This window comes from Anarrhichthys ocellatus, unplaced genomic scaffold (genome assembly GCF_004355925.1).
Source record: "Anarrhichthys ocellatus isolate YVR2014 unplaced genomic scaffold, GSC_Weel_1.0 scaffold126, whole genome shotgun sequence".
Lineage (NCBI taxonomy): Eukaryota > Metazoa > Chordata > Actinopteri > Perciformes > Anarhichadidae > Anarrhichthys > Anarrhichthys ocellatus.
In genome coordinates this window covers 405,023-424,380 of record NW_022280156.1, presented here as the reverse complement: position 1 = coordinate 424,380, position 19,358 = coordinate 405,023, and the positions used below count along the sequence as shown (strand labels likewise).

At 42.0% G+C, this 19,358-nt stretch overlaps 1 protein-coding gene across 7 annotated transcripts in view; it reads right to left on the bottom strand.

Moving 5' to 3' along the window:
- Positions 1 to 1,039: 1,039 nt before the first annotated feature.
- The window catches only part of myom2a (myomesin 2a), a 25,825-nt gene continuing 7,506 nt past the window's right edge, over positions 1,040 to 19,358 (bottom strand). For 2 of the 7 annotated variants that reach the window (XM_031877094.1, XM_031877095.1), the window contains exons 9-39: positions 18,614 to 18,778; positions 18,302 to 18,463; positions 18,067 to 18,208; positions 17,698 to 17,909; positions 17,575 to 17,628; positions 15,746 to 15,873; positions 15,073 to 15,256; positions 14,203 to 14,220; positions 13,234 to 13,408; positions 12,805 to 12,926; positions 12,586 to 12,603; positions 11,844 to 12,031; positions 11,582 to 11,708; positions 11,170 to 11,348; positions 10,707 to 10,821; positions 9,302 to 9,461; positions 8,176 to 8,282; positions 8,039 to 8,083; positions 7,804 to 7,940; positions 7,462 to 7,606; positions 6,605 to 6,664; positions 6,124 to 6,191; positions 5,888 to 6,001; positions 5,383 to 5,470; positions 4,808 to 4,846; positions 4,459 to 4,564; positions 3,981 to 4,144; positions 3,746 to 3,782; positions 3,630 to 3,652; positions 3,232 to 3,287; positions 1,040 to 2,574 (exon numbers count right to left, since the gene is read on the bottom strand). In XM_031877094.1, coding sequence (XP_031732954.1) covers positions 2,023 to 2,574; positions 3,232 to 3,287; positions 3,630 to 3,652; positions 3,746 to 3,782; positions 3,981 to 4,144; positions 4,459 to 4,564; positions 4,808 to 4,846; positions 5,383 to 5,470; positions 5,888 to 6,001; positions 6,124 to 6,191; positions 6,605 to 6,664; positions 7,462 to 7,606; positions 7,804 to 7,940; positions 8,039 to 8,083; positions 8,176 to 8,282; positions 9,302 to 9,461; positions 10,707 to 10,821; positions 11,170 to 11,348; positions 11,582 to 11,708; positions 11,844 to 12,031; positions 12,586 to 12,603; positions 12,805 to 12,926; positions 13,234 to 13,408; positions 14,203 to 14,220; positions 15,073 to 15,256; positions 15,746 to 15,873; positions 17,575 to 17,628; positions 17,698 to 17,909; positions 18,067 to 18,208; positions 18,302 to 18,463; positions 18,614 to 18,778 — 3,890 coding nt within the window. In that variant the 3' untranslated portion in view covers positions 1,040 to 2,022. The remainder of the gene's footprint in view (positions 2,575 to 3,231; positions 3,288 to 3,629; positions 3,653 to 3,745; positions 3,783 to 3,980; positions 4,145 to 4,458; positions 4,565 to 4,807; positions 4,847 to 5,382; positions 5,471 to 5,887; positions 6,002 to 6,123; positions 6,192 to 6,604; positions 6,665 to 7,461; positions 7,607 to 7,803; positions 7,941 to 8,038; positions 8,084 to 8,175; positions 8,283 to 9,301; positions 9,462 to 10,706; positions 10,822 to 11,169; positions 11,349 to 11,581; positions 11,709 to 11,843; positions 12,032 to 12,585; positions 12,604 to 12,804; positions 12,927 to 13,233; positions 13,409 to 14,202; positions 14,221 to 15,072; positions 15,257 to 15,745; positions 15,874 to 17,574; positions 17,629 to 17,697; positions 17,910 to 18,066; positions 18,209 to 18,301; positions 18,464 to 18,613; positions 18,779 to 19,358) is intronic. The other 5 variants (XM_031877096.1, XM_031877097.1, XM_031877101.1 and 2 more) reach the window with 5 other exon arrangements.

Genomic DNA, 19,358 nt, shown 5'->3' with positions numbered 1-19,358 from the left:
TGTGTGTGTGTGTGTGTGTGTGTGTGTGTGTGTGTGTGTGTGTGTGTCCTCTCTGCAGCACGAACCAGCCAGCAGCACTAAAGGTGTGACAAATAACTCGCCGTACCTGGCTCCACAGACTGCTCACAAGACTGTAACAAGCCCCGCCCATCTCTGCTCACCTGGGTTTCGGTGAGCGGGAGCAGGTTTTGTTTATCCGTTCAGCTGTCAGGCTGACAGACAGCAACAACACAAAACGTGCACATGTGGGAATCATGTTACCTTCCTGACATTTGTAATTTGTAAACCCTTGTAAGCGTTTTGTCATCTCATGTTCGATTGTGTAGTTTTGTACACGGAGAATGAAACGCTGCACAGCGGTTCAACCGGCCTGACAAAACACAGAGCGAGTTAGACAGTCAGAATGTACCGTGAAACAAACTGAGAGCTAAATAGGAACAACTCCCCGTTTCATAACAATGCAGCCTGCAACAAGAATTAGCAGGAATTAGGCTACCAGGCAACGTGTTGCTTTAGCAAAGCTCGTCTTCACACTTCACAATGGAAATAGAAGGTTAGTCCAGAATCGGTTTGAACCTCTTTAATCTCAGCACTGAATAGACTGCAGAGGGCCCGAAGGAAACTCTTAGGACCCGTTTTTACAGATGGCTTTTATGTGAAGTCGTGTTTTTACGGCCTTACTGCTTTATTTGATCATTATTGTGTTATTTCTTAAGTTTGTTCCTGTTGTATTGATTGATTTGTAATCTATTCTTTTATCAGGTTTAACTCTCATCTCAGATTGTCTCGCTCTGTTGGGCCTCATGTTGAGATTTGTTGTTTTTATTGCTTTGCTTTCTCTGTCAGCACTCTGTAAACTCTGTTTCTAAAGGTGCTCTATAAATAGTTAGTATTATTAATTCTTCTTCTTCTTTTGGGGCCAAAACGTATACGGTATTTATATCTGTTAAAATAGTTGTTATTGAAGGAAAGAAGAAAAAAACATCAATATAACAGCTGAATTAAAATGAATAAAGAGACTGGATGAACCACAAAGACATCAGGAGGAGGTTGAGAGTTTATTGCTATCACAAAGCATGGGGGGGGGGGGGGGGGGCACACACAACATGTCACAGACTGACCTCTCTGGCACAGAGACCAGGGCAGGAAGTGAATTCGTTTTTATTCCAACTGATGAAAGCTACCAGGAGACAAAAGCAGTTGATGAGGAAAACATCACAAAAACAATAATCTGGTATCTGGTGTTGATGTCCCACCCAGGTCCTGACACAACATGACCCCAGCGCCCTGGTCACCCACTCTACAAGGTACTTCCTGTTTATGACAACTTTGATCTTATATCCAGAGGTTTGGTCATCGTAAACGGCTCACATCTGGGAACACTGTGACGTCACTACAGACGGGGTGAGAAGCAGAATCGGGTCAAACTGAAAGTCATCCCACCCGACATGTCGGTGATAAAACAAGAAACTTTGTGCCGATAACTACGATGAGTAGGTTTGGGTTAAGTGGAACCAGAAAGGACAGTTTGGGTGATGACTTTACAGTTTGCGTACGACCTGTCTGACCGTCTGACTCCGTCATAGTGATGTCACTGATAAGAATGAAATTGTGCAATTAACAGGAATTATCCTTCAACGTCCACAAACACTTTCTTTAACAGGCGTTCCACTTACGTTGCAAAGTGGAAGGTGCAGCTTTTAAAACACTGAACATAAACATCTAAACATCTACCCTTTGTTTCTTTTTGGGGTTTTTTCTTCGTTTTTTTGCACCTCTTCCCCCCCCCGACTGTGTCAAAAGCACAGCGGCAAAATCTACTGAACGTTAAGTCTCTCTTTTGGTATCTCTATAAATATCCTGCAACTAGAACACAGAAAAACTTTGCAAGTGGTCGACCAGAAGTTCACAAAGTGGGACTTTTAACAGTGACTACATCTACATAAACCTTAACGCCTCCTGGCTTCACACTCATGCTCTAAATCAAACCGTTTCCCCCCCTTTAGACGTCACTGCCGTCGTCTACTTCCTCGGTGGGGTCGGAGACTTCATGAATCTGGGTGGGGTGGGCGACTTGGCGCCACGAGATGGAGTCGGGGTCGGAGACTTCGGGGGCGGAGACTTCGGGGGCGGAGACTTCGGGGTCGGGGTTGGAGATTTGGGGACCGGGGTGGAGGCTGGAGTCGGGCTCTTCATGAACGCTGGGGTCTGGGACTTAGAAGGGGTGGGGGTCGGGGTCTTGGAGGGCGTGGCTGGGGTCTTTGGCGGTGCGGGCGTGGTTGCAGGCGTGGCTGCAGCCGTTTTGGGCTGTCCCAGTTTGGGCTCGGGTAACTTCTCGCCCAGCCTGTAGACGCTGACGGTGATCTCGACGAACTCGCCGCCGTACTTGTTCCTTACGTTGATGCTGTACTTGCCGGAGTCGTCGGGGGTGACCTTGTTGATCACGAGGCTGGAGAACTTGCCGCCCTCGAACGTGACCCTGGTGTGCTCGTTGGAGGCGACTTCCTGCTCGTTCTTGAACCAGGAGACCTCAGGGGTCGGCTGGCCCCACACAGTGCAGGTCAGGCTCAGAGACTGAAGGGGGACGAGAGGCAGCTCAAGTCAAAATGTATTCAAAATGCAGGTTCGTACCAAAAACCATTAACCCTAGGTTAAGCCCCGCCCCCCGGCTGCTAGTCCGTCGAGCTGTCAGAGCTACGTTACCATGGAGCCCACATTGTCACTAACTGCACTCACTGAACGAATATCATCTAATGAAGGGAATCTGAAACCACTGATGGATCTATGGAGCCGAGCCGGACAGTTGTTGGACCCTGGTGGGAGCCGGACAATGCTCTGATTGGCCAGTCTGCTTTCGAGGGGTGGGACTTAGCGAAGGGTCAATTAAAGGGCCAGTTAAACTAAACAATAAAAAAAACACTAGAAGCTAGAACTCTGGTTCCCAACATAGGGGAACTGCACCCCAATTATTAAACAAAATCCCATTCACCTCCATTGTACTGGGGTGACTCCATCACATGAAAGCTAAAGTAGCTGCATGGCTGGACACCAGAACAAGAGCCGGTGACGACCCACAGAGCTCTTTTCTACATTTAGTTTGTTCCTGCGCTGCTTCATACAGTAATGCCACCAACTGCTTGTAACGACGTAAACAAAACCCCGAAAATATAATGTATGACGATGTCATGTTACATATTATTAACACTGTATCAACGTGTTTAACATCCTCACCTTGTCTTCCATGATAGTGACCACGTCAGGCAGACCACCGAGCACTCTGCCACGGTCTGAGGAGAGACAACAACACGCATGTTACTTACTGACAAAGAAGTAAAACTCTACTTTAGTGGAGAATATCTGTTTGCTTTGTGAAGTCATGTTAGACTCCACCTGTCTCAGTGCAAACAAGGTGGAGATGCTCAGCGGGAGAAAGAGGAGCAAATGTAAAAACTCTTTGAACTTTAACATTCATTCTGCTTTAAAAGCAAATAACTCGTCTTTAAAAACATCATGACGTGATCCATGAAGATCAGAAAAAAAAATCCCAAATACGTCCCTTAAATGAAAAGCTGATGGAATAAATAATCTCTCACTAACAGTGTCGGCTTATTACATAATGATATACTCACTCTTCTCAGCAAATGCGGCTGCCCTAAAAGACAAAAGAACATAAATGTGATTGAAATGATTTGGACACAATTTAAAGATGCATGTTCACAAACTACCGTTTTCTCAAATAACTCACTTAAGTCTCAGGTACTCCTCATAGGCATCGGTGTACGCTGCAAAAAATATATAAAATTACTTTTCAAAGCCACCAAAGGTTTTACAGTTTTATATAAATAAAATAAATAAAATAAATAAATCATTTACTTATTTACAAAATAAATATAGAAATTAAAACTAATGGTTACGGAGTAAAAATAAAATAAAAAAGCAAAAATACCCTTCAATGTTACATGTTACAGATATTTCTCTACCTTGTCCGGAGAGGTCGAAGGCTCTGGTGTGCGTCTGCACGCCGTCTGAGATCTCGATGGAGTAGCTACCCTTCTCCTTGTCGGACGGATCACAGATCTGCATCCAGGCCATCTCCGCTGTGCCCCCGATCCTCATCTTCTCGGAGGAGGCGATCTTACTCTCCCTGCAGGAGTCACAGGAGTCACTGCTCAACACTCATGACGCGAGAGCAAACACTGAAACGTCTGCAGTGCAACAGACTTGCTTGATGTATATTTGTAGTAATGTGTTTTTGTACATGAAAGCTAGTTTTATTCACAGAGATATTCTGTGTTTTTGTACCAGACTGGTTGAAAAATATCACTGCACTAGGAAGTCTAGATACTGATATTTGGCATAAAACAGAGCTCGACAGCTGGCAGAACATTGTTACACAGCTCCAATCCGGTACACTGGTGATGTACCAGGTGGAGTCATATATATTGAATTAAACTGTACTTGTGTTTCCAGACGGTCTTCATCTCCTCCGTGTAGTAGTTCATGTAGCACTGCAGCCTGATGCCCTCTGGTGTACACTGCAGCACCAGCTCAGAGGCAGACGCACCTGGAAAACAATCAGCCCGAATTTACAAAGGCTGCACTTGCAGCTGTTAGACTACTTTAAAGTAGACACTGTATTTACATTCAGCAGTTCCTGCTGGGGAATGGCTGCTCGGTTAAATATTGTCACGTTTGCATGTTGTTGTGTGTTTTACCAGTCGAACACATTGATCACATGCTGTCATGCAGTGAAAAACACAAGGGAACAAAGATCGAGACGATGTTTTTATCCGCTCATCACACTCACCAGCATTGTGGGCGAGGGCGTTGATGATGTCGTCAAACACTGAAAATCAAAGACGGAGACAAAATACGTGATATTATAATATATTAAAACAGCACTTAATGACATTGCTCTTTAACTGAGCCTCTTTCTCGCACCGCTGCTCACATGCTTCACATTTAGTCCCACACGCTGTTTTTAAATGACCGTTCTCTTTATATTGATCGTCAATAACCAATAAAACAGTCACGTTTTACAACACGTCCACCGGCTGACAGCTAACGAGCAGACGAGATATTCTAATTTATGGATGAATAAAGTTAAAACTATAGACCACAATAAAGAAAAAAAGGAAAAGTTAGACGAGAAATAATAAAAACAGACGATTAAAAGATATGATAGGAAAAGAAAAATAAATAAATAAAAATAGTAGAGGAGTGGGTTTCTTTTTTGGTTGATCTTTTAAATAGTTTGCTTTCTCTGCAACACAAAGCACTTCATCTTTATTTAAATTATTTGTTAAATGTAAAGCACTTTAAACTGCATTGTATGAAAGGTGTCAATCAAATCAAGATTATTAATATTAATATTATTATTACCTTTGCCTGAAATGTCAAACAGAGACGTGTCCTTTCCTCTGTCGTCACTGAGCACGGCCTTGAAGACGCCCTGATCCTTCCTAGAAAACTGAGGAAACACAATATTATAGTTTCAACAAGCAGCAGTAACATAAAACAGAAATATCTGTTTATTATAAAAACTAAATATAAATATAAAGCTTGATGAATAAAATACATTACAGTGTGGTTATCTAATTACAATGAAGCAGTAACGGTGAAAATACACGTAATCATTAAGACAGCTGATTGTGTAATCAGATATTTGACATGTTGTATTTCATGGGCTGTCGGTTCATCTATTGTATATATTGTTTATATTTCAAACTATTTCAGGTGAACAAATGTGCATTAAAGCTTTAGCCAAAACATTTTTACAACCCCAGGAAACGGTGTATACATACGTATATCTATATATATCTATATCTATATATAGATATATATAGTGAGAATGAATGTACTTTGGTGTGGATGCTGCAGTAGTTACCAGATGGATGGGAAGAGCACAGGCTCCGGACACGACATTGGGAGGAGTTTCTGGAACAATCTCATCATCCTCTTTGAACCAGTGGAAGGACGTGTCCTTCTTCACATTGGCCACCTAACAAACACACAAACACACACACACACACACACACACACACACACACACAAGGATTAGTTTCAGTGAGAGAAAAAGAAGCGATAGGAAAGATTGTTTAGAGATAGTGATTTAATGTTTACCTTGCAGGCGAGCATAACAGTGCAATCCTCAGTGACAGTGAAGTACAGATACTCAGAGAAATGTGGACCTAAAATGAAGAAGTGGGATCATTTAAATTAGGATTTTAAGACATAAAGAGCAGCAATAAATTAAATAAAAACACTATGTACACTCCTCCTAAATGTGCTCTTTTAAATCATATTAATATTTACTTTTTAAATATGCATCAAAATACACAAAAGTGATGAGACCAGAACAAAATGTATTTTGCACATCCTTAAAAATTCCTGCATCCAACCCAGAGATGAACCCCTTGTCTGTTTGCCTGTAGCGTGATTACACACCAGACTAAGACTGACAAACACTGCGATGTGTTCGGAGGAGATGACGAATGTCTCAGAAACACAATTAACGCTGACGAGCAGTTTGTGCTCCGAAGAGCTTCTGTCTGTGTTTGGGGACGTTTGGGGCATAACGGTAGACGTGGTGACGGGTCGCTACCTTGCTTCCTGATGTGCTCTTTCCTCTGGAAGTCGGCCTCCTTCAGAGCAACTTTGAACGCTGAAACAGGAAAACACAAAACACGAGTCACGATCAATACATACGGAGAATGTTCAGTGGTGGACGAAGTACTCAGACCTTGTACTTTAGATAATCTGAGCTACCTTTAGTACTGTTGGGTAGTTTAATCCACAACAATTATTCTGTAATTACTCATATTTTATAAACGAAGCATCTATTTTGTGTGTAAACCAGTAAATAAGGCCGTCAGATAAATGTAGTGGACTAGGAGTACAAAGCAGCGTAGAATGAAAATACTATACTTTTATGAAAGTTATACTTAAGTAGTACTTGTGCAAATGGAATAAGTTACTTTCCACCACGGATTTAATTTAATGTAAACATACAACAAAAACAGCTGGTATAATATGAGCCAATATTAAATATCTTTCAATTTGACTGTTTTCATTCCCAGAATGTTCAAGTATTTTATCTCCGACCAAAGATTTTTCTATGACAAACCTCTGCAGCAGCATTTTCATTGTTTATTTATTTCTCTGTCACTACAATAGCTCATATAGTCGTATACTGTAGGCTGACAATCATCTGTAAAGTAAACAGTTAACAACACATTATTTAGTTTAGGAAAACGTCAGTGTGCTAGAATGTATATATATATATATGTAATTCATATTTACATTTAAATCCATTTTGACACAAATAAATCTCAAAAAAGTGAATAATTCCATATGAATCATACATGAACTCACATTGTAATGTGATGTTTATCTCATAAATGAGATTGTGCTAACGTGACTCAGTTAATGTGAGTGATGCGCGGGCGGAGGAAGCCTCACCGTCTCCCACCAGCACCAGGGAGCTCTGGGTCTTGGCCTTGCCGTCGTGGATCTGGACCGTGTAAGTTCCCTCGTTGGCTCTGGTGAAAAGATCCACCGTCATCTGGATGACTCCTGAGGCCACGTCGTGGCTGATCTTGATGCCCTGAGAGGAAAACAAGGACGATAATTACATCTACTGTACACCAAGAATCTCCTTCATCTATCATCTTTACATCTGATATTCATGAAGTCAATCGCTGTTACAGCCTCAAGTCTGAGACTTACAACATATATTTTTAATGCACATAATAAACAGCTGCAATTACACTAACTTTGAAACGTAGTCAGTATGAATGTTACCTCCCCAGTTTTGACCTCCTTGTCGTTAACGATGAACCTGTAGGATACAGAGGGGGACAGTTTGACGGCCTGCACCCAGAAGCGGACGTGACCCTTCTCCAAGATCTCGTAGTTCAGGCCGTGCTTCAGAGGAACAACTGCTCAGAAACAAACGACACACAGAGATTAGGATCCTTAGGAAGCAGTGTTGATATTAATTGATACAGGATGTGTGCCGCTGGTGCACAATACTCACCGGGATGTCTGATGGCATAGCTGAGCTCCAGCATCGTGTTCAGGGCTGCAGAATGGATTCAAGACAACAAACATGAGCCGCAAACAAACAACAACAACAACAACAAAAGCCTAACTAGACGGACTGAAAAGACGTACCGTCCTCAGTCAGCGTGTGGCTGGCAGAGACTCCGTCTGTGTCGGTGACGGCCACAGAGTATCTGCCCAGGTCGTCTTTGTCCGGGTTAGTGAACGTCAGTCTGGAGCTGAGAGACAAACACAGCGACTATAATTATCTAATAAGGTCAAAACATTAAAGCATCAACTCTACAAGAAGAAAAAACCTAAAAAAATCCTAATTTCAACACAGAGTTTGCAGCGTTTTCTTACAGCAGTTCAGTGTAATGCAGAATCACAACATGTTTATGGTATCGAAAGTTGTTTTGTTTGAGAAAAATTATTTCATTCAGTTTTGTCATATTTTTCTGGGCTTTATTTTACGGATCCGTACTTTCTTCTGAATATTCTGATAATTTTCCGAGAGGTTTGAAAAAGTAATTATATGTAAAATAGAGACACGGGTTCAGTTTGTACACGTCTAGTTAATTCATTCCTGTTAAATGCTAAGCTAACGTAGCCTAGAGTCTTTCAGTGAGACTGCCACACAGTGTAGAAATACTCTGTTACAAGTGAAAGTCCTGCATTCAAAATACTACAGTATAATAGTTTATATATCTATAACAACACGTATTAATTTACCAGTTGAGTACTTTCCACCACTGGTGGATACACAGGTCAATATATATAGAGAATAACGTTTAGAACTTTGTCTCTTTTTTTCTATAGTGACAAATTACAAAGTTCTCTAAAGGAAATGTTTTAGAAATTATGAGGAACTCATTGTAAAATAATCATGAAATACACTTTTTGCAAATTGCTCTGGTAAATAAATAAGCTCTAATTAATGAGTTTTTTTTTCACAATGTCAGCTTGTACTATTGTGGCTGAAACTAAAAAAAAGAAAAATAATCAGATGTTGAACATCACATAAGAGCAAATAATGCATCCTGAGAATCATTGAATTATCTTCTGTTTGTTTGTGAACAACAGGAAACAGGATCCTGTTTGGTGAGGAGACGCTGACCGAGAGCAAACCAGACGGAGACCAGACTGTTTGCTGTGTTCATGAGTCTCTCTGTGCAGTAAACTTAATTCTTTACTGTGAACAAAGACATAAAACACCGGAGCTCCTCCCGCGACGGGTCGAGGATAACGACGAGCTTACGTTCTGCCCTTGACGGTGGCGGCGACCCTGGGGCAGTCGCCGATGGCTTTGTAGTTCTTCGACCACACGAAGTTGGACGTCTCAGAGACCTCACAGGCCTCCAGAGACAGGAAGACGTCTCCGGTCACCTCGTCCACGCCGGCCACAATCTCCTGAGTGCCTGTGAACATGAAGCGTTTATATGTCTTAAGTATAACACTCTGGTCCACATCCAGCTGGAACGTATTGTGAGGGGATTTGGGGTATTTCTTTGCACCTCAGTTAGCTGAGTGAAGATACAGGATTTTCATATTATTCCTTTATAAATACTGCATGTACAAATCAAGTATACTAGTACAAGTACTGTGCAAACAAAGTTTTCTAGGAAAATATTTCCTGAACACATTTAAGATTCAGTCCAGTAAGTCCAAAAACTGATGTAACACAACCAGGGTATCAAATAGGAGTTTACTTTACAAGGTGTGTAATAAAGTAGTAGTTAACACTTCTTGACTTACTGCTTTCAGATAAAATGCTTTGTTAATATATTGACACATTGTTTAGGAGGGATGTCAGTCCAACACTAAAACTGTGGTTTCTGCATTTTTAGGTCAATGATTTGCTGTTTGGGTAGCACTTTACATTAAAGCTTGGTAATAACGTGGTAATAGCTCGATAGTAAAGAGGTAATAATGAAGTAATAACTAGGTAATAGCTTGATAATGAAGAGGTAATAATGAAGCAATAACTTGGTAATAGCTTGATAATGAAGAGGTAATAATGAAGTAATAACCAGGTAATAGCTTTGTAATAACACTAAGTATATCTGGAGAACATCAGACTGAGATTTATGTAAAAAGGGCCTAAAGAGTAATAATGCGGACCCACATTTAAAGACAGCAACAAAACTAAATAATATTTTGGTAACAGTATAGTAACCTGCTAACAATAAAATGATTTAAAATGGTAACATGGTGACATTAATGGGTTAATAACCTGACAATAATGAGGTAATATAGGTGACAATATTAAAGGATACTACATGAACATTCTAAGACGTCAGAATTGATAATTACCATATTATAATAAGATTCAGTTCTGAACCTTCCCTTTTGTTTTTTAATTAAGGTTACAGATGAAAACAGATTCTGTGTAATGACCATGAATCAGGACGGCAAAATGCTCACCTACCTTCGTGTTTATAATATGAATCATAGCGAATTTTTATGAGTAATTTAACTACATCTTTGTTATGAAGTGGCAGTTATGTTGATATCTGTAAGAAAGCTGTATGTGTTTGGTGAGTTGTAGTGACGTAAAGTACAAATACAACACATTCCCTGACGTGTTAACAGGTATGTTGTTGGTATAAAAGGTGCGACACAGAATAAATAGGTAGACGTGAGCAGTGTTCAGCTGCTGTTACCTGGAAGAGTTTTGGCACAGACGGGCTCAGACAGCCGGGAAGGTTTCCCGACACCTTTTGCACTGACGGAGCGAACTCTGAACACGTAGGTTTCTCCTTCCTCCAGACTAGTCACCTGCAGCAAACCATTGAAACACCTTTACGGGCTTTACATGGAAGTTTTCAATGCATTCAAACCTTCTCTCAACATGTCCGTTTGGTGGTTTTTTTATTTGCTGCAAAAGCAAAACAAGCCCGGTGAAACGAGGGCTATCAGAGGAGAAGCCAGCTGTAGACGTATCGGCTTTATAAAAGGTCTCACTATTTTCAGTGTTCTGTTTTCTGTTGCAAAGTCGCAAAAAAGTCTCATTATGAAACTTATTAACTTCTGTTTGTCGTGAAGAGGTTATCGATATTAAATTCAGGTTCCTCACAGTAACTGTAAGTTGCAGCATTGTCTCCAGTCGGACCGTCGGTCTCCTACCTTCAGGTAACGTTGGCTCACAGCCTCCTGAGTCAGAGTGACAAACTCTGACGAGTCCTTCTTGGCCATGTCCACCAAATAGCCAGAGACTGCAGCGGCTCCGGTGTAGACCGGAGCCTTCCACAGGAGGACCAGGGACTGACCTCTGACCTCGCTGAAGCTCAGGTCGTAGGCTGGGCCTGGAGGATAGACACAACTTAACAAACACGTGAGCAGAACCGAAGAGGAAAGACGTCTGCCTTGGAGTTCTGTCGCTGCAAAAAACCCACTCAATGTCCTACTTGTTGGAGAGTTGCTCTGGTGTATTTTCCTTTCTTTCTTACTAACACTTTAAAAACATAGGATCCAGGTAATTACAGGAACAGTACGTCAGCGTTATATATTGTTTCAGCGGCAGTGATGGTTCTCCCACCTGGCTCTTCCATGGTCCAAGCTTCACACTTGATCGGGGCGCTGGGAGCCGAGGGCACGCCGACACCGGCCATGTTAGCGGCCTGGATCTTGAACTCGTAGAAGATTCCCTCCGTCAGATTGTCAACCTGAAGGAAGGAAGGAAGGAAGGAAGGAAGGAAGGAAGGAAGGGAGGAAAGAAGGAAGGAAGAAAGAAAATATTAGTTCATATTCATTTATTTAAACTTAATTCTATAATTTAGTGTCAGACTGAAGCCACTCACGGTGCAGATCCTCTCCGTGACGGCCGACAGGTTCACCTCCTTCCACGTCAGAGTGTCGGCGTTTCTCTTGTCGATGTAGTAAGCGTTGATCTTGGAGCCGCCGCAGTGTTTGGGACGCCTCCAGGCCAAAGTCATGGAGGAGCCGTCGCAGCTCACCATGGTGATGCCGAAGGGAGCGCTGGGGGTCGCTGAGTCACATATAATGTTTCATGTTTAATATGAGATACTTTATACAGAGATACAGATGAGAAAAAACATCTGTGTTTCATTATTTCACTTCACCGTGAGAGTAAAAGTGTCCGTGATGTATTATAAACATACTTATAATCTGCTTATAGCACTCTGTACTCAATAAACACAATAATCATAACATGTTATGAACCATTTTATAATGACTTACAAGTGTCAAAATCCTTTATACTTAATTGCTTGTCTCTCAGATGTTTTATTGTTGTTTTTAATAATTCCCATAGTTGTGATAGATTATAATCATTGTTATTATGTGATCATAAGTTACTCTGAGTGGTCATTGTTTGCTAAAAAGAAAAACAATATGAAAAAACTAAAACGATATTAAATCTGTGCAACAAAATAGAAAACGTTATAAAATGATTTATGAATGCTTTTAGTTACTTCTGTGACATTGAACATATGCAGTTCAGTGATTAAAGCACATAATGCAAAGTGAAAGTGGACAAAGTGGGTGAGTCAGGGGGGAGGAAATCATCTATTTGGTACGTACCATATTCCACCCCTTTGCCTGCATAGAATAATGAGATGAAGATATCATCATGTTTCTGACACTGCGGTGAACTCATCGCCTCTCGTTTTCAGCTGCATCTTCACCGAAGCAGTTTTTATTTTACACCCAACATGTCCTCAACATTTTAAAGCACTTTTTTTTAAGTCAAAGGCTTCTGCATACAAACAGAGTTTATGATAAACGTCAGGCCGCTCTTACCGAGCGCTGGCTCCACGGCGATGGGGGAGGACTCCTGAGACTCGTCGCTGAGGCCGAAGACGTTGGCGGCTTGGACGCGGAACGTGTAGCTCTCTCCTGGGATCAGACCGTGGACCACAAACCTGAGACACACACACACACACACATTCTAGTTTCCTTCACTGTCATGATACTCTTTAGTGCCTCGTAGTGTTGCCAAAACATTACTCATGTGTCTGCAAACTATATCTCTATGTAAACATTGTATTTTAATACATTACATATATATATATATTTATATTTAAAAGTGAGTCATATGCATTGACTGTGTTGTAATTCTACTATGTTGTTCATTCTGTACATCTATTGCACTTCTGTTCATCCCGGGAGACGGAGGTTGTGATTTGTGATATTGGACTTTACAAATGAAGCTCTATAGAATTGAATCACCTGGAGTGTTTGAAGGGCTTGTGGTTACAGGGGAACCAGTCCTTGGTTCCGACAATGCGGCCGTCGATGTAGTACCCCATGAGGTTCTTCAGAGTTTTGGGAGGCTGCCACTGCACAAACACAGACGACTTGGTGTTTCTGGTGGCAACAACCTGACCGGGAGCAGAGGGGACGCCTGTACCGGGGGGCGGGGGGGGAGAGAAATAATCATTAGATACTAGTGATGACACAATAATTATTCAAAAGGTTTATCATTGCCTTTAATTCATGAACATTGGACATCTAAAGTAAAAGGATCCACGAACATCTACATGAAGATATATGAACACGTCAGGATGATTCAGACAACCACGGGAACTGATCACTTGACCATCTATGCTTTCTGGAAGCAATGCACCGGCTCCCATCCATACGCACCATCACAGAACAGGAACAACTAATAACTTAAAGTTCCCCTGCACATACTGCAGGTTACTCAACGACTGCCACTTATAAAACATGCAAAAGGTTGCCTCAATGAACCGTGAGGCGTCATCACGAGCACAGACAAAGCGTGAGTTTGGGTCTGTGACACTGGGTTCAACACATGTGTGGTTCGTTTTAAAGATCCTGTGACAAAAGAAAAGCGTGAAGTTAGAGAGGATTTCATTTGAGGGATGCGAGTGAGACTGCGTGGAAAAACGCGTTTTTATTTAGAAATACTGCATTTGGTGAATAACAATTCATGCAGGCAAGCTAAAAAAAGAAAATCAGCATCAGATGAGTTGTGTTTCATGGAGAAGGATGTCTTAGATATATTTAAGTCTTGTTCTATATTTTAAGGCCACAATACAAAGACCTGTGTACTGAATACATGTTCTTGTGTCTCCTGCTCATCACTCACGGTTAGACCACACACACAGTGGACGAGTGAACTCATTTGTGACGTTACAACAGCGTGAAACAGTGTTGTAATTAAAATGTACATACCAACCGGCAGCTCGGTACCTGGAACATACAGCGATCCCCTTTTAACAAAAGCTCGATTAGATGATTTCATGCATTGTTTGCAGAAACGTTTGTGTGTTTGGAGTTCAGGATGTTTGCTGGAACTGTTGTGGTGCGTAAACAAATACAAAAGCGCTGTTTTAGAGGCACTTCCATCTTAAAAAGTACTAAATTCTGAGAGAGACTAGAGGCTGAATGAGGGGACACTGAGGGGCAAATTCAGCAGAATGGATTGCGGCCGCTGAAAGCAACATGAACTGCGGATCATTTGCAATCGCTATCGACCCGTCTCAAGGTCCGAGCACTGATGATATTACAGCGCTCATAAGGTATATAAAATATATAATTCTCTTTTTGTGTCAAAAAGTCCTATTTTGTCTAAAATTTCATTTCACTCCATTTCTTCCTCTCCGTGAGCCTCCTGCGGGAACAGATATACAAACAAACGTCCTCTTACTTCTGTTTGAATACCTGCTTTGTTCTCGTTTTGTTGGTTCTCAATGTTTTCTTTTAAATGTTTTTCTCTTCGATAAGAGAAAAGTTTACGAGAGGTCGGTTATTTTTCTCCTAATAGAAACTCAAGACAAAATATAAGATGCATTTAGTAGAACAAAGCACTGACACAAGAGGTGGAACATGAATATGCCTTCACTCAAGACCCTCTTTCAGTTCCACAGAGAGATGCAGGAACAATTTGAGGCGCCATCGGCACTAAAAAGAAATTCAAAGGTTTCTACTTAATGTGACTTATTGGAAGTATTAAAATACATAAATAGAACAGATAAAATGTTTGTATGTGTGCATATTTGGGTGTTTGTATGAAAGTGTCTGTGCACTGATGGCAGGCCTTACCGTCCTCGTCCACCTTCTGGACGGGCTCAGAGGGCGCCGAGGCCTCGCTGGAACCGTACAGGTTGACCGAGTACACTCGGAACTGGTACTTTTGCCCGTCTTGCAAATCAAAAACCGGGTAACGGGGGGAGTGCAGTTTGACTGCCGTGTTGATCCGCTGCCAAGCTCCAGTGCCTGCTAAGCACTGTGGGAGAGTCGAGGGAGGGGGGGGGGGGGGGGGGGTGGAAAATGTAGCACAAACAAAAAGAGGAGCTTCAGGGGGGGGGAGCTTGTGTCCTTGCATAGTTGGGGCTCAATTTTGGATTCGTTTGGTCTTACAGGGGCTCAAGTAAAGCATTCATATGAAGTGTGTGTGTGTGTGTGTGTGTGTGTGTGTGTTTTAGAATAACAATAATACTGACAGGTTTAGCAAGGATTCCTAAAACTTGACTGGGCTTAACATAAGATATATAAGCGGACCTTCGTATTCATGTTACCGGCCATATCAACAAGCGGAGCCCCAAAAATACAAGCGGCACATGACGGGTTTTTAGTGCTTTCATCTTCATAAACGTGTTGACTTTAAACTTGAGTTTCAGAGGTTAACGTGTTCTTTATCTTCACAGCAGCACAGAGCTTAACGGTGTGCTGCATCGATGGAAATGGAAAGCCCACAAGGTGGAGCGTCACACACCTTCTCGATGACGTAGCACAGCGGAGTTCGTCCGCGAGGGCTCGGAGGCTTCCAGCTCAGCACCACGTACGATTTTAAAATCTCGGACGCGTGCACGTCGGTGGGCTCCCCCGGGATCGTTACGTAGCCTGGATTGGGATTGAACGGTGTTGAGGCCTAAAGTACATAAAGCGTCACCTGTTGCAGAAGTCTCACGTTGTTTATTGTAAGAATGTATTTCATGAGGTTAAATAAACAACCAACAGCATCGTTTTCTAACTCAAATAAAGAGATTAAAGGGATAGTTTGGATGTTATGAAGTGAGGTTCTCCTCCACAGTCAGTGTTCTACTACAGTAGATGGGTTTATAGAGACACACTGGAGAACCAGCACAAAGTGATGTTCTGCTGAGGACGTACTTTAGACTCCTACAGATATTGGATTTCTTTAATAGAGTCCATTTAGAACTCTAAAGTTTGGCGATATTACAGTAAAATGTGGGACTTCTACAAGAGCCTCATGTGCACAAATGACACCAACGCGTTTTTTTAGTTTTCGTGTTAATGGTTCGCTTTAGAGAGGAGAAGTAGGAGAAACTCGACACGCTTTAAGTGGTTTAATTGGGGAAAAACAACTTCAAAACCACTTCAGTTGATTAAAGTGTGAAAGGAAAGAGTTTGAGTTAAATCAAAGACGGCACGGCAACAGTTAGGAGGGGAGGAGACGGGGAAAAGGACGCGTCGACAGATTTAGATCAGTGTTGTGTGTGTTTGTGTTTCATTTGGTTTTGTATAAGTTTCACGGTTTGATTTTGACATGTGAGAGAAGCTCGTCTGGTGTCAGAGTGTAGAAAGGTTTTTACTGACATACGATACAATAAAGAGGTAATTAAAGAACTCTACATTTATAACAGACCGAAAATAACTCGGCGATGTAAAAGCTCATATTTCTGTTCTGAGAGAAATCACACAATTCTATGAAAAATGAATAAAACTGGGGAATAAATAAAAATAATTGCTGATATCTTGATGTCAAGATTTAATCTCAATCAATTTCAGTGGCGGATGAAGTACTCTGATTTGTTACTTCAGTAAAAGTAGTAAAAGTACTCTGTTACAAGTAGAAGTCCTGCAGTCAGAACTGTACTCAAGTAAGAGTACAAAAGTACTAGCATCAATACAAACTTCATTTACAAAATGTAAAAGTACTCATTATGAAGAATGTCCCATTTCAGAATTATACATATTGTATTATTGTTTATATTTTGTATTATAAGCTGCTGGGTAGCTTGTGTTGTTTATCACATCCTGACCTATAATAAGATATAAATACATCATAATCTGTTGAGTCAACATAATACATTTAATCTGCAAAGTAACTAAAGTTATCAAACAAATGTAGTGGAGTAAAAAGTACAATATTTACCTCGGAATGGTAGTGAAGTATAAAGTAACTTATAAATTAAAATACTCTAAATACAATACGAGTTCTTGAGTACTGAGTTTTAAAGGTGACACATTTCTTCCGATAGAGTGAATCCTAAAATGTTTGTCACATTTTTGTCATCTCATTAGAGAGTTCATAATCTCCATTCAGCAACAAACGATGATTCATCTTTGTTTATGTGACGTACTGCAACACGCCTCAGTGATCAGCTTGATGGGATTTATCTCAAATTAAACTGCATTGTTTTTGCACAACTCCCCTTTTAAAGTGCTGAATGTCTGTAAATGTGACGGCGCTGATGAAAGAGACACTCGTTAGTATTTGTGTGAGAGTCCAGGGAAGTGGTTTAAAAAGGATTAAGAGCCAATCTGTGATCCCAGATCAGCCTTTGTAATCTACCGTACCTTCCAGGTCATCGTCCTTGATCACTACGTCGTATTTCCCTTCGATTTGAATCACTGTTGCAGGAAACGACAGAGCGGTTAGGAAACAGTGGCGACGCGCCGGCTTGTATCTCCTTTATTTACCTTCCTCGGTACCTTGCAGCCTCTCGCTCTCGGCGGCGTCGAGGGCGGTCACTTTGTCCGACTTGCGGGACGCCCTGCTGATGCCGGCCTTGTTCACGGCTCTGACCCGGAAGTGGTAGGAGCGGCCCTCTTTCAGGCCGTGCACCGGGTATTTACAAACCTTCACCGGGGCATCGTTGCACTGGACCCAGGTGTCGCTGCCAGCTTCACACCTACGGAGAGAGGAAAGCATCCGTGAATTCATCTGATTCATCTGTCAATCACTTCAACTGATCAATCAGTATGATGATAGTATATTGCATCATTGGATGTGGTTTCATTTGACTGTATTCATGTTCATGTGCAGTAAAAATAGAAATGCCGACTGACCGATCCACAAAGTATCCGATGATTGCCGCCTCGTTGACGGTGTTGGGGGGTTTCCAGGAGACCAGGACATAGTCGGCGTTGACGTCATATGCCTTCACGCTCATTGGTGCACCGGGGGCCCCGGCCACAGAGGGGGCGGCATCTAAGGGAGCGAGGAGATAAGGACAGACGGTAGGAAGGGAAGATAAATGTATAGATGTTAAAATGCAACACGAGGCGGAGGAATGAACCCTACCTGAGACGAACAGGTAGGCGCTGTGCTCGGCGGTGCCGTCCTTTGTGAAGATGCGGAGGGTGTAGAGGCCCTCGTCGTCCTTGGCCAGGTGGGGCAGCGTCAAGCGGGCCCCGCCTCCGCCCACCGACATCCCCGCCAGATTACTTGGTGTCAGCAGTTTATCTGTTCGCAGGCAAGGCGGTAAAACACAGTGAAGGAAAAAGATATACAGTTAAACACAACTTTTAGGCTACAGATCAAGATTATGTTGAATTAAATCAGAATAAAATGTGCTGATGTGTCCTGGAGCAAGGCATCAAATGAATGTTTTACCGTCTCTGTACCACTGGGCGAGGGGGGGTAGGTTGGGGAGGTCGGGGACGACCACCATGGTGCACACCAGGCTGATGGAGCCGCCCTCCACACCGAAGCTCACCGAGAAGCGATCGAGCAGGCTGACCTCCAGCTTACTGGCGTGGATCTCAGTCAGACGGGGCACTGAGCAGGAAGTGACACTTCACGGGTTAATAATCGTTCACGTTTCACAACATAGTCATTGAAACGCGGTTCTATTCTGGAGGAGCATCTTCAAAGCTGCAAGTTACGGAGGAATTCATGTAATTAAATTTGAAGGTAAATCATTTAAAATCACGTTTTGAAGGAAATATCTTCTCATAATAATAATAATCAATATTTGATTTAACATTGAATAAGGAGGGCACCACGATGCTCCTCGTCCAATTAACATCTGGACTGAATCTAATTAATGTGTTTCAACATCTTTTAAATCACTAACTGGTTCTTTTAATGGTGAAGATAATTATTAATTATTTATTATTTTTCATAACCACAGACACATGCAGTAACATTATATGAATTATCGATTAGATAATCAAGGGCTGAACTATTAGTTGTGAAGTTCCTCTTGTTTTGTATTTGTCTGCATCTGGACGAGGACAACAGCTTGGAAATTTAAAAGGACCCTTCCTCCAGCTACTGATCCCTCTCTCCCTCTACCTCTCTCCTCCTCTCTCTCCTCCTCTCTCCCTCCACCTCTCTCTCCCTCCTCTCTCCCTCC